This window comes from Peromyscus eremicus, chromosome 4, assembly GCF_949786415.1.
Source record: "Peromyscus eremicus chromosome 4, PerEre_H2_v1, whole genome shotgun sequence".
Taxonomy (NCBI): domain Eukaryota; kingdom Metazoa; phylum Chordata; class Mammalia; order Rodentia; family Cricetidae; genus Peromyscus; species Peromyscus eremicus.
In genome coordinates, this window is record NC_081419.1 from 37,025,961 (window position 1) to 37,049,653 (window position 23,693).

Sequence of the window (23,693 nt, forward strand, 5' to 3'; positions counted from 1 at the left end):
AAGTTAGATCTAGCTTCTGGAGGAACCAACAGGGAAGGACAGTGAGAAGGAAGTCAAACAGGAAGCCAGAGCCGGAAGGGAAGAAAGGAGCAAGAGACCCAAACGAAAACCCAGAAAAAAAAAATTAAGCTGTTCCCAAAACCGTCCTTCAGTCGCTGTCTCCTCTCTTGAATTCAAACACAATGCCATTACACACTTAACCCCACCATCAGGCAAGTAGGATTTGATTCGAGGAACCATGAGGCTGCCATATTCCCCCGGGGCCTTTTGATCATGTGGCATCAAGAGACCATGGACAAAGACAATGTCACACACTTACCATTGCTCACCATCCGCCTGGCCACTTCCCACAGAACAAGGCCAAAGGCCCAAATGTCGACCCTCTTGTAAGAATCAAAGCAATCCACTTGGATGGTTTCATCTAGAACTTCAGGAGCCATGTAGCGCTTGGTCCCCACACGGGGGTTGTTTCCCACGTCAAGCTGATTGGTGCTCTGGGAATGCATGACAGCCAGACCTAAAGGGGAAAAGACAGCACTGGGATTAGCTACCGCCCCTCTCCTACAGGGCAGCTGAAGGAATTTAAAACAACCCCGATCAAAAGTGCCCTCTAGTGGTATTGTGTCACTGGTGCGACACCTAGAATACCTGGAATATCCCCAGATTTCTTGTAACTTTGGGTGTGAGAGCAGGAAAAAGGACTAATTTCAGGAAGATTATTAAACTATCAAGTTAATATATGAAGCTCTAGGAGACATGGTTTTTTGTAAACGCAGACCAAAACACTAAAGTAATATGAGGCCATGTTCGAAAGCCATGGAAAAATAAGCTCACACACATTCTATATGAACCTCAAGGTAGCTTAAAAATCAGCAGATTAAACTCTCAAACACCACCACTTGTCTCCAAACACAAATTTTGGACACTGTGAGACCGAAAACCTGAGGTAATTTATTGTGCCATAAAGGGCAAGCTACAACTGGTTCTGCTGTACCCCACAGGGTCAGCCACTTATCAGAGCAATCAGGTGGCTGAACCCATGGGCCTTCCCCGGAATCATGGGAACAGACGGCAATAAGCTGAACCTTAACTCAAAGTGCCTCTCTCTCTCTCTCTCTCTCTCTCTCTCTCTCTCTCTCTCTCTCTCTCTCTCTCTCTCTCTCTCTCTCTCTCTCTCTAAATGGCTCCAAAGCACTTAAACCATGGCTCATTTCTGAATTCCTCAGTCAATTAGAGAGACCTGCCGCTCCCCGCTAGTCACTGAGGAAAGACAGATTTGTGCACGGCTTATCTGAGGACAGATTTATTTATTGATGCATAAATAGACCATCTTAAAAATGATTGCCATAAAACTCCATATAATGGGAAGTGCCAAACAGGACCAAAATGCCCTGGGAAGCTTTGCAGTCCTAAGGTGCCTTGGAAATCCCTGCCGCTATCTGTAGTGAATGAGTTCTCCAGGTCAAAGCTTTGAAGGCATGACTCCACACCTTCAGGCCAGAGAGCACGCCATCTTACCCTTCACAGTTAGCAAAGATTTTAGCACCTTCCTTCATCCAAAGCAGAGTGGCTCCTCTTTCTCTGTTTTGGCTCTTGTGAACATTCCTCAGATCAAACGTGCTCCTCTGCCATTCCTGGAACCCCAGCCCAAACATCAGCATGCTGTAAAGGTACGGCTGAAACAGACATGCCGTGCCAGCTGGGCTGGCTTTAGTTTTGTCCAGAAGTTTGGGTTAGATTAATGGCAAAAGTGACCTCGTGTATCTTTAAAACGAGGGCCCGAGAGGCAGAATAAAAGTTTTCCTGACTGTTTTCTTTGGCTCATTCATTACACTCAACGCCAGTAAACAGCCCCATGGAGAGGCCTCCATGCAGGGCACTGAAGCTTGCTGCCAAGAGCCATGTGGCTGCACCATATTGGAACCGACTCCTTCGGCCACAGCAAAGGCTTCGAAGGACTAGAGCTTGTCAGTGTACACCTACAATCCTAGCACTTGGGAGGCAGAGGCAGGAGAATTTCTACAAGCCTCAAGGCTAGTGAGTTCCAACTCAGCTGGGCCTAAATAGTAAGACATTGCCAAAAAAAGGAAAGAAAAAAGAAAAGAAAACAGGCAAACTACAACAAAAACCTCCAGAAGATGCTAGGTGCTCAGTTTTACAGAGAATCCCTTACCTCCTAGAGGGTAACTATCACAATAAAGAAAAGCATGCAATTTGTAAACCTTGACTGAATTGTTACTTGAAAAAGGCAACAGTCAAGTATAGTGGCACACACCTGTGATACTCTAGCATTCAGGGGCTGAGGCAGGAGGATTCCAGCCTAGGCTAACAGAGAGTCCAGGCCAGTCTGGGCTACACAGTCAGACTTCAGTGAATTTTAGATGAGATTAAACTGTGGTCTTGGAAGAGATATATTTTGATATGGGGGAGGGGTAAATTTTGATATATTTAGTAATAAAGTATTATAATACCTGTCACACACCCCAAAATTAGTAAAAATATACAACCACAAAAGGAAAATGTAACAAAATTTTAAATTTTGACTCTGCAAATCATTATAATATTCCTTCAAACTGGGCAGCAGTGGTGCACACATTTAGTCCCAGCACTCGGGAGGCAGAGGATCTCTGAGTTTGAAGCCAGCCTGGTCCACAGAGTGAGTTCCAAAACAGCGAGGGCTACACAGAGAAACCCTGTCTTGAAAAACAAAGCAAAATAAAAACAAAAAATATTCCTTCAAACTTTTTATGTGATGTTATCACTTTTTTGCAAGTATTTTTAATAACAAAGTTTATTTTTAAAAAGAAAAAAATAATTAAAAACTTACACGCTTAAATGTTTTCAATAACAAAAAGTTAGAAAAATCAATCGGCTATAGTCCTTTTAGCAGTACTGATAACAGAACACTGTTTCTGATGAGTGATCCTTAATTTCAGGGTAAACCACGAAAAATTATATGCGACTTACATCCTAAAAGGGGCTGTTTTGTACACAACATTACTGGTCTGCAGTGACTCGGTAGCACGGGTTTTTACAGCAACTAATATACCTAATTGGGGGGCTCATACCAAAAGAAATATGGCTGAACCATTAATAAGCTGGACAAAATACTCCATCTCCCTCCTGACCAAGTCCCATAAACCAAAGCCAAGAGCTGCCCTGTTATATTATAACAGCGGCCTTCACCTGAATCCTTTCTTCTTTCTCACAACGCCTGAACCCTATCATAATCCTGCGAGGGGGCATGTCTGGGGTTGAGTTACATAAATAAAACATGAACACTTCTTGTGAAGGTGCCAATGATGCACCCAAGTCCAGAGCACAGCGGCATTAAGCACTAGATCCCCCTTTGGCCCTTGGACAGAGTGTAAGCACTGTTAGCACTGGAGCCAGGTGAACACATTAGTAAACAAACATGAAAAACTGCAGAGTAAGTGACAGAATTTGCACACAAATCACCCTGACTCCAAGTTTCTTCCTTACGACTCAAATGGCTGCACACAGCTTAGGGACCACACCCGTCCCCTTGCCAAACACTGTTAAAAAAAAAAAAATGGCTCAACACGCAAGGAAAGACTCTAAAGTGCCAGGCGGTAGTTTCGCACGCCTTTAATGCCAGCACTCGGGAGGCAGAGCCAGGCAGATCTCTGTGAGTTTGAGGTCAGCCTAGTCTACAGAGCAAGACCCAGGAAAGGCACAAAGCTACACAGAGAAACCCTGTCTCAAAACAAAACAAAACAAAAAAAAGACTCTAAAGTTAATAAAAGGAAACTGGAATTTCCTAACATCTCAGACTCTCTGTTTTTAAAATCAAACCAAAGTAAATTAATCTTATTACGCAATTAAAGCTAATTCTGTCTAAACCCTTATCAGAATGCAGAATCTCAATAGTCTATTAGAAGGAATAAACAACATCACTCAGTTCTTATTAGCACAATGACACAGCCGGAACTCTAAGGATTTAGGACAGATGTCATTTTTGCAGGATTGCTACCAGCCATGAAGGCAGTCTCATCTGTAGGACAACTGGAGTTCCATCAGCAGACCCGAAATCCTGGAGGGTGGCGATGCTCCAACTCCACAAAGGTTGAGTTACTTCATGGAATACTTTCTCCACTTGATAATTTTGCTTTGGCTACAGAAGAATGACTTCGTAAACCATTTTCAAGACAAACCATTCCTTGAACTAGTTAGTTCTACACCCACTTCCATGCAAAAGTACATGAAATCAGAATGTAACAGTAGTCGTTGCTGATGAGGGTGGTGGGGTAGGGATTGAGTCTACTCTAAAAAACAATAGGAAAGTGTCAACAGAGACTTGGGGTTTACAGCTCTTGTCAAAACTCTGAAAATAAAGGTTTGGGTGTTTCATAATGTGTAAATAGTACCTGAAAGGGGGAAAAAAAAAATAAATGGACGAACAAGGCACTTTACTTAATGGTATGTTAGTTTGAATGGTGAAGTTGTCAGAGAAAAGAATTCTTTTGTCTGCAACTTGCTTTAAGATGTTCAAACAAGAGCTGATGGCTAGACGAATGAATGTAAGGATTGGAAGAACTACAAAATGTTAATGGGGAGACGCAAGTGGTACATACACACACAGCTGCTGGTTATAATGGCATTCGGTTTTCCTTAAGGTTTGAAATTTTCAGTTCAGCATGTTAGGAGGAGAAAGAGGTACAATCTGGCTAAAGACCATTAGTAATCTGGAGTACACCCATAGTAAGTGAAGTCACTAAGAATGTTTTTTCAGGTTTACCCAAATCTGCTATGCAGCACTGTCCATTCTTCTTCACCAGGATGTTTTTGCTCTTTAGGTCTCGGTGGGCAATAGCTGACTTCCCCTGGGTCCCAAATATCTCTATGTGCAAATGTGCAAGCCCACTAGCTATGGACAGCACGATCCGAAGGCAGCTAACTGTATCCAGAGTGGTGAGCTGAAGGTAGTCATACAACGACCCCATTTCATGGTAATGTGTGATGAGCCACAGCTGCGTACTGGAGTGTCTGGACGTCATGTCTGAAGCGATGAAACCTGCAAAGAAGGACAGAATTTTCACAGTGGGAACTCCACCTTGTAACTCTGGGGACCCCAAATCGTCACAGAGCAGAACTACTCTAGGGCAAAAATGAATTAACCGTCACAAAAGCAACAAAGAATAGCATCTACTCCTGAAAGGGGCCGTGCTAAATAAGAGCAAAATGGTCCCCTGCCTGTTTCCGCCGTAAGAAATCCTTTTAAAAACTAATACACGGTGTGAAGAATCACATGACATTCATACTTTGGTGCTCACCCATCATGAAATTTTCGAACCCTTTGCTATTCGGATATTCAAAATAGTACCCTAAGACCCTACAAACCTGGAACCTGGATGCTTGACTTCTAGTCCTGACCCAGCACCATGAGCCCAGCACCCAGACCCTGGTAGCTCAGAGCAGGCTGGCATTCTGTCACTGCCGTGCCTGCTGCACCCGCTGCAGTATTCAAATAACTTTTTTTCCTAAAATAAATAATTAAAAAATTCAGAGCAGATACTGGAATAGGCTTGCATCCATAGGGGACAAATGTCCTGAAGAGAAATGAGACACTGGTAGATGCAGAGACATGAAGGTCCTTTTATACATATTCTAAGCACACTTGAGGAACTCTTATTAATGTGCACTAACCTTCCCCAAAATAAAGATCCCAAACTGGAAGGTACAATTCCAAAGAAACCAAGCTGCTAACATACACCTGTGCAGTAGCCCGCACTGGTTTCTTCCCCTGAGAAAACAATAATCATATATAATAAGCGAGCTCTTTTGTTCTCATCGTCCCTCTGACCCTTAGATCTTAAAGAAGCATTTTGTTTGTCCCATTCCTTATGTTCCAAACCAGGAAAAAAACTTTGAAATGAACGGGATTTTTTTTTTTCAACTGTTTACCTCTCAAGTTCATATAAGTACATTCGATTCTCAGTGCTGGAGTACTGTTATGGGATGTTTGTGTTTGGAGTCCAGAGCAGCCCATTAGTAATAAAAGCCGAGCAGGTGCCTGGAGGTGGGGACTCCGATACATCCAATGGACGTGTTCGTAACACAGGGAGAGGATGGTTAGACCAAATACTTCTGTCAGAGCCATCCTCCCAGGCTCTTTAAGTACTAGATGTGATCAAAGAGTGATCTAAGATCTGAGAAGTTTTCAGTGGCAATGCTAAGGAACCAGCAGAGGTGTGAGGTGTTGAGATGGTTGGGCCCTAAATCTATACCACTGCCTGACATCCTGACTCTACCATCCTTGAGCTGGGCTATCATGATCAAGTCTCATAGAATCTCCACCTTGCTCTCCTTGGTTATAAGAGCAGGGAAACAACACATCCTAAAGGCACATGGTAACAAAAGGCAGCGCATTCAAAATGCTTAATGCGATGCTGAGCACATCGTGTGTACGAAGAACATTTGCATTTCATATTTTCAGGAAGAGTTTGCTTCCCTCTCCAGTAGTCTCAAGAAATAGTGACATCAAGTAGTCAATGGTACTCTTGTGTGGGTGTTTGTGCGTACACATGCATGCGTGCATGGATGTGTTGATGGTGTGAGGGCATACATGTGTAAGGGTTCATGTGTGCAGGTCACAGAACAATCTCAGCTGTCAGCGCTTGCTTTTCACCTTCTTTGAGACCTGGTTTCTCTTGCTGTTCACTGCTGTGTATACAACACTAGCTGGCCCCTGGGCTTCTAGCAATTCTCCTGTCTCCATCTCCAGTCTCCAAGTAGGGGCATGCTGGGATTATAAAATGCTTGTACTACAGCATAACTTTATGGGTTCTGGGAGTCCAAACTCAGGCTGTTAGTCCTGCAAAGTAACAACTTTACCTACTGAGACATCTCCCCAGGCCCTTAGTAGTGCTTTAAATTTTAAACTACATTTATTTTTATTATATTTATTCTTATTTACTTTGCTGGTGTACGCACATATACACATGCACCATGGCACGTGGGAAGAGTCAAAAAACAACATGTGGAAATCTGTTCTCTCCTACCACGGGGATCCCAGGGATTGAACTCGGGGCAAACTCAGGTTTGACAGCAAGCACTGAGCCATCTCAGCAGCCAATCACATAAGACACAAGAGCACGAGGCAGTTACGGAGCAGGATGATGGCAATCACTGCACAGCCATCCAACTTCAATGCTACTCAATTTTATGCTTAAAACTATATAAAGCAGGACTGGGGATGTAGATGCTCCAGGGCTTGCCTAGTACACAAGAAACCCAGGGTTGGCTCCCCCAGCTCTACACAGATCAGGCATGGTGGTACTTCTACCTGTCATTCTAAGCCTGGAGAGTTGGAAGCAGGGGGACCAGAAATTCAAGATCCCCCTTGACTACATAGTGAGTTTGAGGCTAGCCTCAGATACATTAGCCCCTGTCTAAAAAACAAGGCATAAAGTGATCAATATCACATATCTTTTTAAAGGAGTGTGATGTAAGACTTGGAATAGATCTCCATACTAATAATCCTCCTTAGTTATAGAGATAAGGCAGTGAATGCTCAGAAATGCAACTTTGATTGGCAGCTGCAGGGGGCCTCTAACAGTCCTTAGATTAGGGGAAAGTGTTACTCCCCAGAGTAAAAGCCAGCTTCCACCATCACATGGCGAGCTGCATTAGCTACATCTGTTCTCTTCCTCACCAGATGCAGCAGGACGAAGGTTTGAAATTCAAGCTAGCCCACAGGTTTAACTAAGGGGACAAACAAGGGCCCACACTTTTACATGAGAGTGTGCATGTGTACAAAGAATAAGTTGAATTCAACTCCATGCTTTGGGGATCTACACTTAGCAATACTCCTGGGGAGGAGAATCATAATCAGATACTGAAAACATAATATGTAAGTCAGGCACAGTGTGGAACAAACCTCTCCACACACTGATTCAGGGGGCTGAGGACTGAGAACTTCATGAACCCAGGAGTTCAAGACCATCTGGGCAATGTAGCCAGACTCTGTAAACACAATAACTAAAGTAAATCATGAGAAGGAAGGGTGCCTATCTGAAATACAACATACTTCTTTGACAGAAAACAAAATGGTCATAGAAAACAAAGTATGCCCAGAAAACTGGTAGGACAAGGGGGAAATGGTATGTTTGTGTTTGCCTGTGTGCGTGTATGTCTCTGTGTGCGTGTATGTCTCTGTGTGCGTGTGCGTGTGCGTGTGTGTGTATGTATGTGTGTGTGTGTGTGTGTGTGTGTGTGTGATGTACAGGGTTGTGTGTGCATATTTGTATGTGCACACATGTGGGAGCCAGAAATCTACACCCATATTGTTTTCTGATTACTGTCCACCTGGTTTTTTGAGAAGAGTTCTCTCCATGAACCTGGGGCTCACCAATTAGCTAAGTTAGGAGGGGCCAAAGAGTTCCAGGGATCTGCTTGTCCCCACTCTCAGTCCACCAGCGCTGGAGTCACAGGCCTGTGTCACTGCCATGTCTGATGTTATGTGGGTGCTGGGGATCTGAACTCAGGGCCTCATGTTTATGCAGCACACACTTTATCAACAGAGCCATCTCCACAGCCCTGGCTAAAAGTTTAATTTAAGAAAATGTTTATTTCTGTGAGCCTTCTCAACTAAAAAGACCATATGTCCATATCACTGTGATTAGGGTGAGGGAGAGCAATCTCAGGAATTTAGAATATGCCAGAATTTCCACATATAACCGAGAAAGAAAAACAGACAATTTTTAGTCCCACGGTAAGGGACTCTAACACTTCACATATGTGAACCATGCTACAAACACACCTTTCAAATTCCTCTTGCGATTAAACCCAGCCTAGTCCCTATTTCCTGGGTGTTACCATGTGCTGGACACAGTGCTCGGTTACTAGGAATGAATGTAAACACTACGGGAAGGATTCCCACGCTCAGCATACAACACAGTGGCTAAGACACTGGAAAGCACAGTATCCCGGAGATTTTGCACAATGAGTATGTGAGCACCAGAAGCCTGAGAGGGGGTGCATGGCCATGCCCTTCCTTCACAAGGCTTCAGACCACAGATGCTTCTTAGGAGAGGACATGCGTCTTCCCATTACTAGTGACTCTAGTATTTAAGGTAAGTCTCTGTTGTACACCAACACTCCTAACACAACCAACTCTGACTGTTGCTCAGTTTCAGTCTGCTCCAGAGGCAGAAGGAAGATTGGGAACCTCAAGGCAAATTTGAGTACAAGTGAACGTCCACCTCCTACCCTGACTCTGTAATCTAAGACAGGACTCCAGGGCAATGTGACATGACCATCCCACAGGCTGCAGGCCACGGCAGGGAACTATGGTGAAGGGTTAAGCTCCTCAGCATGATTCGCAGCTCTAACATTTCGCCTCTCCTCAGTAGTTTTTGCTAGTTAAAACTGGGGAAATAAGGCGACCTACTCTCTGAGGCTGCAGGGAGGATTACCCAAGAGTGCACACACGAAGCAATCCCAGCAGAACTCATGACATCGTCACTCCCCACTATTATCCTGGCAGTGTTGTTAGAGCTATGATCACAGCTATTACGCACTGACCCCGTAATGCATCCCAGGCAGTGAGTGGTAGCTTACCAGCAGAGGGTGTGCACAAATGCACAGGGGATCTACGCTGAGAAACTGGCTGAGACCAAGACATTTTGATGGAGAAAAGGGAGGTTAGAGGGTGGAAAGGAGACGGCGGATAGTCAAGAACAATGCAACAAGATCAAAGCCAACTGTTTGTCACAGTCCCACAGAAAGGGAAATACTAGTTGTAGCCAGAAATAGACATATTTGTAACTGAAGCTCAAAAGACTCCTTGGAACTGACAGCTAGGGAATTATGAAAGTCAGGACTAGAAGTCACCAACACTATAGGCCAATTTGGGAGCAATCAAAGACACATTTTAATTATTCAGTTTGTGTGTGTATGTGCAAGGCTGTTTTGCTTACAGGTCTGTGTGTGTACCGTGTGCATGCAATGGCCACAGAGGCCAGAAGAGGTCATCAGATTCCCGGGAACAAGAGTTACAAACTGTTGCCATATGGGTGTGAGGAATAGAACTCAGGACCTCTGCAAGAACAGCCAGTGATCTTAAATGCTGACCTATCTCTCCATCTCCTCAAAGACACTTTTACATGTTCCTGAGACTGAACGTCACCATCACATTGTCGAAGCAAAGCTTTGGACAGCCACCCTACCTTTGGACAATCACCAACAACCTGGGTCACATTTGAATACTAGATTGACAGAATGGAACAGAGGTACAATGTGCGATATTAAGATGCCCAGACATACTCCAATAGCCACACAGTGGCCAACACTACAGCATACAGTTCAGTTCTCCCCAGATTTTTCTTCTATTTCTGAAGACTCACTCTAGGCAGCTTTCATCATACATGTGTATTAATGGAAACACACTTCAAGCCTTTTGAAATAGAGAAACCAATGGGCCCTCTCCGTTGCTAGAGCAGGATTGTAGTGGGCACTGCACATATTTCTTAAGTGTTGCTAAGCTTTAGTGATAAGATGATGAAAATTCATCTATACTTTGTGAGTCCCAGAAGTATGCGAGGAGTTTTCAAATTAAAATGTATGCCGAATCCCTCTGTAAATCTGGTCTTTTTAAAAATGATGCCTAGTTTGAGGGAATGTGCATCTAATTACGGCATCCCTGGGAGCTGTGAATCTCTAGGAAGGGATCCAAAGGCCTTTCTTAGTTTGATTCCAGTAATAAATATTCAGGAAGGGTGGGGCAGGCAGAGCCACCCAACAAGCCTTGAAATGAACAATGTAGAACTAGTTTTTGTTGTTTAAATACATCTGCAGATATAGGAGCAAGAAGGCCCTGCCACAGATTTCCTTTCATCAGGCAGGGAATTTATAACTTACGTGCAGACTTAAATTAAAAAATATATCTGTTAAAAGATTAAATAGTCTATAAATGCTGAGGGTCACTACGTCATTTTCTGGGAAAGACTCTAAACTGCTTATTTAACAAATGGGAGAGAGCCAGGGCACTTCTCTCTATCGAGACCAGTTAATGAAAGCTTATCCATACTCACCTAAAATGTTTTCATGCCTCAGCATCACAGTGTTGTACAATTCTGTTTCCCTGAACCACGACTTCTCATCGCGGGAGGAGAAGATCTTTACGGCAACATTTTCGCCTTGCCAGCTGCCCCTCCACACTTCTCCGTAGCGGCCCTTCCCTGTGGACAGTAAAACAGACGAAGTACGTGAGAAACGCTTTTGTTTCTGTTTCTCCTATCAAACGTAATCAACCTGACAGTGCCCTTATATTCTGAATCTCTCCCCACTCCTCTCTGCAGACTAACCAATCATGTCAGATTGTGAAGTTGAGCCCCCACCAATGGGATGAAACGAAGTCACCACCTACGTCATGGAGGCCGTTTTGGCACATGTATTCACTTGTTGGGTTTGGGTTCTGGTAGACCCCTATTGCCAAAAGACTGCCTTGCCACCGATAACTTTTGCTTTGGTCACGTGTTTCTTTGTGTGACGCTGAGATTTTTTTCTGTTTCTAATATATAGAAGGATACACAGTCACACCAAGCAACTCCTTGTAGTAAACACTGAGCCTAATGCCGGGAACTCTTAATACCTTTCATTATTTGCTGGGCAAACTCAGTTTGGGAGTGTAAATACTTTATCTACAAAGACGTACAAAAATAAGGTAGGCCCTTCCTTTCCCTGTCCACCCCATTGTGACAAGAAACTTGTGCACCCCATTAGTGGACACAATTAGCTGACCCTAAGCAGCTGCACATTTATATTGAACCTGCTGTCCTGAAGAGTGTCTAAGTTGTGTCCCAGGCTAGCCATTCAGGCAGCCCAGCACATTTGCAGATGACAATGTAAAGTCACAATGTCAAAAGGCTAGAAACCTTTGGCATATAGTTTTTGAAAACACAGGAAAGATAGCACAATTTCAAATCTGATTCTTAGACTGCAATATGGTATCAAAAGACAAAGAGGCGGGGTTATGTAGCTCAATAACTGAATGGCTTCTCTGGTTCCCTTGCTTTACACTGGACCCTCACAGGCATTTCTAAGCACAAACATCTCAATGTGCTTTAGCAATTTTTCCCCCACAGAAGGACAGTTTGAGGTCCTGAAGATTAACGACAAACTATGGTGCTGGCAGGAGGTGGTTCTGCCCCGCCGCCGCCACCACCGCCGCCGCCACCACCGCCGCCACCACCACCTTTAAAGGGTTTCTTGGAGGAGGATATATTTCAAACGCAGATTTTCAAATTCATAAACACGCAATGCCAGAACAGCTCTGATTTCTGACACTGGTCATGGATCTCTGTTTAGATGGGCCCCAGTGATGTCACATGGGGGACTACACTAGAAAGAGCATAGAACATCTGGAGCCAGAGAGATGGCTTAGCAGGTAAATAGACTTGCTGAGTTCGAGCCTGAGTTTAACCCCTAGAATCTATATAAAAGTGGAACTAGAGAACTGACTCCACAAAGTAGTCGCTGGCATACACATTCACATATGTGTACCATAAACAGACACATACAATACTAATAAATGAAGTCTTTTTAAAACGTCACCTGGGGGCTGGAGAAATGGCTCAGTGGTCAAGAGCACTGGATGCTCTTCCAGAGGACCCAGATTGGATTCCCAGAACCCACGAGGTAGCACACAACCATCTATGACTTCAGTTCCAGGGAATCCATTGCCCTCTTCTTACCGCCTCAGACACTAGGCATACTTGTGATACACAGGCATACATGCAGGCAAAACACCCATACACATGAAGCAATGGAGTGTTTTTTTTTTAAATCACTTGAAGAACACATTTTAGAAAATGGGGTAACTTAGCTGGGATCGGACCCGTCTGATGCATGCCCCCTCCCGCCATGTAGTAGCCACATGCTTATCAGGGACATATCACCCTTCCACTCATCTCTTTAATTATAGGTAAGGATGACCAGAGAGGTCGGAAAGAGGAGGTCATTATCTCCAAACTATGGGGGTCAACATGGGGTGTAACAGCCGGATGGCAGGCAGGCAGTGCGGGTAGGCACACAGCACTACAAGGCCGTGAGCCTTTCAGCGCAGGCACACAACAACTGCACGGTCTCAGGGCTGTGGTAGGCAGCTGCCGTGCCCACCTGCACGCACACCACACCAGTACAGTCCCTCTGCTGGAAAACTAAGCCACTGAGAACCTAAACTCAGAAAGAAAGCAGGTGTGTCCAAGTCACACCTGAAACATCTGACAAACCACTGAGGGCTGGGGATGTGACTTGGGGACAGGGTGCCTGCTTCCCAGGTGTGACACACAGGGTACCATCCAGCCCTGGTGGTGATATGGCAACATGGATGGCCACCAAATTGAGGTTCCCTGACAAGAACCGATAACCCTATCCAATAGCCATGACTATTCTAAAGGGGTGCTAAGATTGGCTGGAGTGCATTGTGGGCTCCTGTCAAGAATCCCACACAGTCTATTTAGTTTACCAGTCACTTTAATCACGCCACAGGCACGACTTAGCATTTCTGGTCCAGATGAGGACTACTGTTGAGATGCTACAAAGCCAGAAGCTATAAAAGTGGAAGATAAATGCCAAGCCTTTCCTGCCTCTGCTCCATGTTGTATCTTTACTTTCTCTCTGTAGCCACTGTTTCACTGGAAAGGAAAGACAAATGTCCCCAAGAGCTGTGGACACAGAGTTGTTTGTTGCCGTGAATCTTTTTTTCTTTAATTAAGAAAATAAAATATAAGGCATATATGGCATGGTAGGTGGATAAAATCAAAACAGAAATTGATTTTAATAGTTGTCAAATGCTTTTTGCTAATGTAATCCTATGCAGAAGCCATTAAAATAGTGGCACAGTTTCCCAAAAGTTCCTGGCCAGAAAGCCCCACAAAGAGGATGCCCAGGCCCTTCAAATTTGGACAACACAACATGGAAAGGGCTAACATGGTCAATTCCCCGTGCTCTTGAACTAAAGTGATCGTCTACCTATCCACCTTTCTCCTCAAAGCTATACCATGCAAACACAAACTCCAAACTCCTGAAGAGGTACTGCATCCATCAGTCTTCTATGTCAACCCAACAAAGTGCAATAATTGAATCTACACTAGCTCAAAAATGCTGAAGAACATCTAGAGAGTGGAAAAGTCTACCCAGTCCAGAGGAGCAACTGGACTCTGGAGCTAATCTCTGAGGACTGAGCGTGGCACATGGGACTATCTGTGAGTGATGAGTGTTGGGGAAGTGGGCGAAGGCAGGAGAGGTAGGTGCATGGTCCCTTCCCTGCCTCATACCGATACCCAGACATCCTTGCTCATTAACAAACAGGATGCTAATTAGTACAAGAAGACAATTCTGATTGTTGGTAATGAGTACACCTGTGTGTTTTCACCCAACTTTTTCTAGTTTCAGTCAGCTGTGGTAGAGCTGCATGCAGTGGAAATAGGCACAGTCAGTTAGTGCAGGCAGACGCAGAGAGAAGGTAACACAGCTCCATACTGTCACCTATGCGTCTCAGGCAAGCAGTGCTGCCTACCCCAGATCTTACTACAGAATGAGGGCACTCCTCCTTCATATAGCAGCTAGTGGCGGGGGCAACTCATAACAGTCAGACACTTCCCCCAAAAACTGTCAGAGGGCAGAAGCTGCAGCCTCCACCTCAAAAGCCTGAGCAACAGAAGGAGTGTAGAGACAACGCCGAGCCATTCCTGCACACCATCTCAATGAGGAGCTGCAAACCTATCATGCTAACCACAAATATCCACCCTCCACATGAAACAAGTAAAACATGAGGACTTTATTTAAAATAAAGTGTGTCCCCCATGTGTGTGCCAAAGATAGAGGAGGGAACAGCTACATATGTGTACATGAGGTTAACACTGCATGTTTTCTTCAATCCCTTATGTTTTTTTTTTTTGAGATAGGGTCTCTGAACAAACCTCAAGCTCACAGATCCAGCTAGATTGTCTGGCCAGCAAACTCCACACATCTTCCTGTTTCTGCATATCCAGTACTGGGACTATAGACACATCCCACTGTGGCACCTTTTTTATATAGGCCCTGGGGATCAAAATCAAGTCCTCACATTGGTCCAACAACACTTATTGACAGAGCCAACCCCTCAGCCCTGAAAATTGGCACTTTAAAAATGCATCTGGCCATAGGATGTATGCCTATAACAATGGCAGGACTCAAGAGATAGAGGAGAAGATCAAGAGTGGAAGGCCATCCTTGGTTGTATAATGAGTTCTAGGTCTGCCTGGGCCAAGAGACCTTGTCTGTAAAACAAACAAGGCATTCTGCACCATCTTCACAAAATTCATGAGGCTATTCTTCTTATTATTATTATTACTAAACCATGCTTGACTCAGAAATCCACAATTCCTGGGAATTCATTCTGCCAATCCTGAAGGCAGAAGAATATGTGCTAAGTCCTTTACAAGCATTTTTGCTAACCCATCAGCCAAACTGACCACTGCGCAGCTCTTTAAAGGACTTCTGACAAGTCCCAATACTAGGAAAGGTGTGTGCCCTCATGAAAAGAAGGAAGGAGGGCCCGTGAGAGGGTTCGATGGGTAAAGCGCTTGCCACGCAAGTCTGATGATCTGAGTTCAATCTCCAGAACCCATATAAAAGTATAAGGTGACAACCGACTCCACAGCACCATCCTCTAACTTCCACATATGCCGTGGCATGAACAACCCACACACATACACAATATACACACATGCAATAACAACAGATCAAAAATTTTTTAATGAGTAAAGGGGCACAAATTTTTCAGAAACAATCCACCAACCTAAAATATGTTGTAGGGAAAAAAAAGAAAGGCTATAAAAATATATGTAGCTCTTGGTAATAAGGACTTAATCAGAAAACACTTAGTAAAATTCAGTCTAGTTTTTAAAAGTATATTGTACTAAGTTTTTGGTTTCTAATTGGCACACAGTAACTAGATGTACTCATCATTATTTTTAGAGGGAGGGGACAGTAGAAAGGGCAGAGAAACTACAGGGAAAAACCTTCCTAACAGAAGCCTGTTACCTCAGATCATGCAGTCGTTGGACAACACAGCCTCTTCAAGTCACTCAGACCAGGCATTGGCTGTACTACTTAGTGATGATCCCCTCACCAGAACTTCAACAAGTTCTCACCGATGAGTCACGGAGAACAGAGACCCCCATGGCTATCTCTCCCCCGCTCCCAAGCTGAACAACCACAGGGTTGCGTGGCACCTCCTGCGTTAATGAGGAAGCAATAGCAGCAGCAACAAGAAGCCGACTTTCCCAAGCCCCATCCTACTTCTAGAATCATGACTGACGCTGTCTATTTCTCCGAAAGGAAGGGAAACGAAGAATTACCAACACACTCCAACAGGGTAATCTGGCGAGCCACAGTCCTCTGAACCAGAAAAGGAAGACCAGAACCACTTCCCGATGTACACGAGTGATCCAGTAATTCCTGTAATGTGAAACAAGGAGAAAAAGAAATTACTGAGCTACAGTCCCTGCTGTGGAGTTCCAGGACGGATACCATGATAACCAACATGGTTTCCAGCAACTCTGGTCATGTGACCCGTTATACCGCCTCAAAAATCTCCCCTGAAAAGACTGGTTGTGTGCCTCAGGAAAATTAAAAAGTAAATCAAAGAAGGCAGGTTTTCCTGATGGATAAGTCATTCTTTCTTAAGCCCTGGAGTTTTTTTATCAAATACATGAGAAAGGAAGCTGAGTAAAGTTAATGAGCACATTAGAAAGTTCAAAGGACTGAGCACGAGAAAGCAGCAGGAAGAATGGGGTTGGGGAGGGAATGCTTCAACATTAAGAGCTGTGTATTATCTATGATATTCTGCTATGCTCACTAAATATCTACTGAATGATCTACTTTGTTTGCCAAAAAAAATCAAAGATGTCTAATTAGAAGCAAACAAATTAGGAATATGAACACCCAAGTGTAACGGAAAGATTAGTATGTAGATCTTTAAATTGGTACTTATAGGTACGTGCGTAGGTATTTCTCTAGATGGAGGTTCTTTTTTTCAGGTAATAGATGAACAAAAGGGTCACTAAATTAACACCTACTTATCATTTCCTAATGTGAATTGCAAATTAGAAAGGAAAAAAGTAAAACAATATTTCATTTAACACATAAAGCCAGAATTGCAAATTGATTTTTCCCAGTGAGCATGCTGGCAAAAGATTACCAGTTAGTTCATTCATAAAGTTTGTGTTCATAGTTTTAGCAAAGGCTTGGATCATGTCTGATACATTGACTGACATTAGACATGGTAGTGGGGCGACTGCAGTATCGTCCATTTAACCCTGCCCGAAGCTCCTTCTTTCCCAACACATAAGCAGCCGAGTCAAGCAACACATAGACTTCTGTGAGTTTCATCTTCTCCCTCTTCCATGGAGCACTACTGTAAAATACTGTGGATCAGTAAAATTACCAAAAGCTGAAGAGTCAACAGAAGAAATCCAGACCCCTTAAAAGCCACACAAGGATAATCAGGAAGAAAATGAATGTAGATGAAATAGGGTTCATGCCTCCCCAACAATTCTCTCTTGCCGTGTTTGTCTGTCTCCATGCATTCAATTATTTTTGAGAAAAATAATGCTGAATATTAAGCTACTGCTTTTTCGTGATGCATAGCTTGGGTTCTAACTAAGTTCACAGATTTAAGGGTGTGGGGAGGTCAACCAAAGACTTAGGAAGACCTACCTCAATTCCTGAAGCCCCAGCCATGGGCGAGCTTCAGCGAGCTTACACTTCGTCAAATCACAGAAATGAACACACCGTTTACATAAGCAAATAAGGACAACTGGTTATTCCGTGCTATATCATTATAGCATGACATTCTGTCAGCTGACGTGGCTGGGTTGTGTTGAGAAGTCTGTTTTGGCACAGGCTTTCATTCCTATTTCAAAATCCTAAAAGCTATTTAAACAGTAATTTACACTAGACATTCCAATTACTGCCCTTGGTAATTAGACATGTTAGCAGCTCCAAGGAACAAAGTTCTGACTGATCTGCCTTAGAATCTTGCTTTGCTGAAGCTTGATCTGGAATCATCTTCATGTCGTCCTGCTACAAACCCCATAAACCCATCTGCTTTCCCCTAAACCTCAGAACACCTTCAGAACAAGTATTGAATGAGAACAAAAGTACCCTCTTCCAGTTTCACTACACTGTAATTCAAATAGGTGAATAAAAGGAGGTACCCAAGGAGAACTTGCTCCTTTTTTATACATAACACTGATGGTGCAGGCAGCAGGGCATGGTGGTTCCCAGGCTACATCCAGCATCAGCAATGTTCTGGCACCTGATTACAGGTAGGTCTTATGGCTGTGCAGGTGGAGCACATGAGCTAAAGATGGCCACCACCTAGGGTACATCTTTTTCAGCAAACCGAAAAAAAAAAAGAACGTGGTAGAGCAATCCTAATTACAGAACTCCTGAGCACTTATAGACTTGTCATGTCCTGGAGCCAGCCTTCATGCGTGACGATCTGGTATGAGACAGGAGCATAGCATTCAGCAGCTCTGAATCACATTACAAAGATAACTTGATTGACTTGTAACTCACTGGATTATGACAAGGGGGAAGCTGGCATGGCATTGGCACCTAACACCCACAAATCTATGTCTTTTTCAGAGAATCCATGTAGTATCCATGGAGAGTGTTGGTACTTTAGTCTTTTGCACTCTGTAGTAGGCTGCTTATGGTAAGAGACCTACTTCCCCGACTTAACTAAAAGTTTAGAAGAGTAACTAAAGGAAGACATCCACTTTGAATGTAACCCTATAGTTTTCAAATATATGGGTAACTTTAAATGTTTACTGCATTTATTCATTAACTTATTTATTGGGGGGGGCAGCCTTGCCATAGCACGTTTGGAACTCAGAGGACAGCTTGTGGGAGTCAGTTTTCTCCCATGCGAGTCCTGGGGATTGAATTTAGGTCATTGGGCTCAGCAGTGAACATCTTTACCCTCTGGGCCATCTCCCTGGCCAGGGAGAAATTTTCAACTGTATAAATACAGTGCCTTCTATGCTGAAGAAGTAGACAATGAAGGGCCTAGAATGATGCACCCTGTAAATGACTGTGAAAACTTATGTAAAATGCTAATGTTTTATTGTACATTGAAATGATAAAAATTATATATGTTTTGCTCCCCCCCCCTTTACTTGTGAAGGAGGCTACTAAAGCATTTTAAATTCTGTATGTGCTACACATTTCTACTGGAGGACATTGGTTCAGTCAGCTGACTACACTCCACAAGGGGGCAGTACTAGAGCATCAAAATCTTAATGGCTACTTCTGGAGATGTCAAGTTTCTAAATTATGGGGTATTCAAATCATCTAAAGGAAAAAAAAGATTTTTTTTAATATTAATGAGAAGATGCTTCCTTTAAAAAGTACACTTTTGTTGTTACAAATAGAGTAACTGAGTAAGGCCATTCCAAGCACTCCAAAACTCCAGTCTCATCAACCATTCTTTGTCCCTTTTCCTCACATTCCCCAAAGAAAAGTCACCTCCAAGAATCTACTAAAGTAGAATCTCCAAGCCCATTCTTGAAGTGTCTGTTTGAATGGATGTTCTTATGTACAGGAGCCAACCAGGTGCTCACATATGCTTGGACAGAAGTCCAGTGACTAGTTAGTCACATAGCATGTCTAAACTGTCAGTTCACTGTTGGCTTGCCACACTCAAAATAAGAAAGTGTCCATCTCCATCTCAGCTGTTCTTAGACATCCCTCTGGGGTCACAAACTCACCGCTAAAGTGCTGTCTCCGACATTGGTGGTGATAAGCCCTTCAATGGTACCATATTCCACATCTCTGGGGTTGAGGCGTTCTTGGTTGCGTCTTTTAAACTTCCTGAGAGCAACTCCAAGGAGGCAAGCTAAAAGACAGACTGCAAACACCACGGAGAGGATAATAAGGCCGACTTCAAGGTGGAAATTCTGTGATCCAGGGAAGGATTTCCCTGGAGAATGGAAAGAAAATGGTAAGTAGGGGTTGGGATCACCATTTCCTTATTATTTACCAATATCATAAGAAGTGGTTCCTGGCCCTGACCAAACAATATTCATAAATCAAAACAATTTTTACAACTAAAATACTTCCTAACATCCAGCCAATGACCCAGCCATTTATTTAAATGATCATTCAATTAAACAGGAGTTTAGAAAGGATTCCACAAGGAATCAGCTGTATTAATGTAAGGCTGTTTAAGAGTTTCTACAATACAAGAGCCACAGAAGTCTTGATGTTCCTCTTATTAACGTGGATTTCCTATGTAAAGATGCATAGGAACTGCTGTTCCACTGTAATATCCCAGTGAGAAGGTACTGAAACCTTCCCTAAGCTTAGTGTTCCCTTCAGCAACGCACTCTCTACTCAAAGATCCTTTACGTTTCTTTAACTCCCCAAGTCCTGACAATAAAGTTGGTACCCATAATACTCTATAGTACGTGTCATCTGCATGATAACATCTAAAACCACTTTAATGAAATGACAGATATTGCGGTCCCTCAAATAAGCAACTCCTTACAGGAAATGCCTTCTTGTTAAAACACTGGGTGCTGGGAGATGGAATGGCTCTGAGGGCAAGAGTACCCGCTACAAAGCCTGACGGCCTGAGTTTGATCCCTGGAACCCACACAGTAAGAGAACCAATTCCCATACGTTGTCCTCGGATCTACCCACCACACTCATGCAAACGCAGGTGTCTGTGTGCACGTGTGCGTGCACACGCAAACACACAGATAAGTATATAAATGAATGTATAAAACTTAATGTGTAACAGTATATGCTTATCAGGATCTTCACCCTGTTGACCTAGTTTTGGGGTGGATGCAGAGATTTCTTCTTGTCCATCCATTCCGTTAGTAAAAAATTAACACACTGAACATAAGGAAATAACCTCTGAGTTTAACTACTTCACTATTTGATCCTTTTCTCAAATCTGTGTTATTCAACCCTACTTTCCTATCAGAATGAAGTCTTTTCTACCTGCTCTAAGCAGGTCACAGTGACTTAAAAACTGCCCATGACCAATCAATCAGCTTTTTGGTTTTCTGCCTCCTGCCTCCTTCCCGGCAGTGGAGGCTGAGAGTGGCCTTCTTACCCCATTTGTATTTTCCTACTTCCACAAGTACAAAATCATACAATTAAACCTATTAAGAGGTACTCTATATTAAGGGGATAAATTTGGCTTGGAGTGGGCCTACATTAATCTTGACAGCAACTTGATACAGCTGCTTAGAGTTCACTATATGAGAAAACAGTTTCTGAGGGAGACCATTTTCCAAAGGACATGAAATTCATAGGAAATGCATGAGGGAAAATTCCATAGCTCCAAGGCTCATGCACAATTGCATATGACTTCCGTTCAGATGGCCAGGAATCATATTTGGAAGACATTAGCAAGCTTTCCTTTATCGTCTTCTTAACAAGGGAAAGGCATTCCATGTAGGTGCCAGGCAACACACATGACCTAGAGATGAACGTTTACTAGGCAGAATTACTTAAGGTATAATGAAAGTCACTCTCCCCCGTTAACAGAAAGCCATACATCTGTTCATGGTGACCTCTCGTCAGCAAAATCATTCCCTAAATCTGTCCTCTCAATGAATGCCACATCACTCACTTTCCCCAAAATGCTCATTCTCCTTTTAGATTCCAAGGGCCTTTCTCTTCCTCACCCAGACTGACCTTCCATGGACCATCAGCTCTGGTTCAGGGTGTAGGAGGAAAGTTCCTAGGCACACAGGTCCTTAACCCACACAGACTTGGGGCAACATTAACAAAACCCCTTGATCTAGAAATAGAAGAAGCCATGGGAACCTTTAGTGGGCAGCTGAGCTGTGATGTTCCTGTTACACCAATCCCCTTGGCAACATTCCACAGCTTGGCCGGGTGATGGAGGGGTCTTACACGTCATCTTCCCCTGCTCGTAAACCTGAAAGCAGCCCTTCTGGTAGACGTGGAAGCCATCGTTGATGCTCAGAGACGAAAAACACTGCTGGCCCTCACAGTGGTCCTCGTTCCCACAGGAGAGGCCCTCACAAACACACATGTAAAGTTTCGAGCTGACTTTGGGCTTCTCATCTGCAAAGGAGAGGGAAGAAGGAAAAACAATTCACTTGTGTAAGCTACATCCCTCTCGGAGGAAAAAAATCAGGTTTTCCTCCGATCACCCCAAATCCAATCACAGAGTCATCACCACTGACGGATGTCTACACTCCACGACTGTCACTCAACCAAATAATAATCGCATCTCAGCCTACGAGTACATCTGTCTATGCTGTGCAGCCTCCTTAAGAACATGCTAGGACAAAGACTGGCAACAGGCTGTCCAGACTCCTGACATGGAACCTCTTTCTCATATCCCCAGTTTCTGCATCAAAACAAAATATTTGATGGGAACATACTATTCATTACCTTTATTTTATACCCCCCCCAAAAGGGCTCCTCAATAAACACATGCCAACTGTTAGCACCAGTTCCTGCCAGCTCTGCCCCCCTAAGCAAGCATTGCTTCGGGACTTGAGTGCTTCAGAACACACTTACTTGTAGAAGAGTCTATAGCTACAAATCCAAGTTCTCAACCTTTTCAGCTAGACGCTAGACCACACTGGGTATGATAACTGGATATGCTATGATAACACTGGAGTCTGTACATTGGTTAAAGTTGTAATTAGCAACTCTTAAGAATTGTCTATTGGTAGGGAATAAGGGGGGGAAACTGGTATCAAATACTCAGGCTGAGGGCACAAACAAAGGGAGGGTAACGATATTTAAACAATTAGGTAACAGATAGGACCAGGGACTAGGCCGTTCCCGGTGACGCCACAGAGATGCAAAACAAAGTGAGACAGAACTGTATCACAGGGGAGGCCCACTTCATCAGACCTCCCAGTTGTCTTTCTGAAAACACTTATTTGCAGCTCCATTTTCACATCACTCTTTCCTCCTCCCTCATCAGGATGATTAGTTCAGACTTGCTGCTTCCAACACTTTCAGCCAGCTGGGGGCCAAGTGAAGACATAACTTGTACAGTCCAGTCCTAACGGCTTTTCCTTAGTTAGCCAAGGCCACCGTCACCAAAGCCCTATTCAAGGAAATCCGGCCTCCGGAGCAAGTCTCTCCCAAGGTCTGTGGCCCAAAGAGCTCCCCTGTGATCCTTGAACTCTCAACAGCAGGTCTGTGAGATAACTGCCATTTTCTTTATAAGGAAAACAAAAGGGAAAAAGAAAGAAAGAAAACAAAGAAAGGAAAGAAAAGAAAAAGAAAAAGAGGTCGGGTGGCTGTGCTTTTAAGAGAAGACCTTAAAGTCAGGTCTTTGAAAATGTCAAGTTCATTTACACAGATTTGTGTGGGTGTGTATAGAGATGTGGGTTATCTCAAAAAGAAAAATGTGTTTTTAATCTTTCTTCTTCCCTCTTCAAAGAAGTGGAAATATAGTTCACTGCCCGCTGTCACGTGGGTGCTGCATCCCACAGCGTAAGTCCATGCAGACGCACAGACACGGCCCTCTGTTTATAATTGACTTGCTAGTTCTTTTGAAAACCACAAGGGGCTCATCCAAAAGCAAAGACATGCCTGAAAGCAGAAAATCCAAAATAGCCTCTGCTGGTGCTATGTATGTCACCAGTCTAACCCCTGAGAATCAAGAGCCT

General features: G+C 43.7%; 1 protein-coding gene across 1 annotated transcript in view; it reads right to left on the bottom strand.

Moving 5' to 3' along the window:
* Acvr1 (activin A receptor type 1) overlaps positions 1–23,693 on the bottom strand; it is a 69,803-nt gene that overhangs the window by 10,116 nt on the left and 35,994 nt on the right. Inside the window, exons 3-8 of the mRNA XM_059260485.1 lie at positions 21,859–22,122; positions 19,785–19,996; positions 16,368–16,467; positions 11,055–11,201; positions 4,760–5,035; positions 320–517 (exon numbers count right to left, since the gene is read on the bottom strand). Coding sequence (XP_059116468.1) covers positions 320–517; positions 4,760–5,035; positions 11,055–11,201; positions 16,368–16,467; positions 19,785–19,996; positions 21,859–22,122 — 1,197 coding nt within the window. The remainder of the gene's footprint in view (positions 1–319; positions 518–4,759; positions 5,036–11,054; positions 11,202–16,367; positions 16,468–19,784; positions 19,997–21,858; positions 22,123–23,693) is intronic.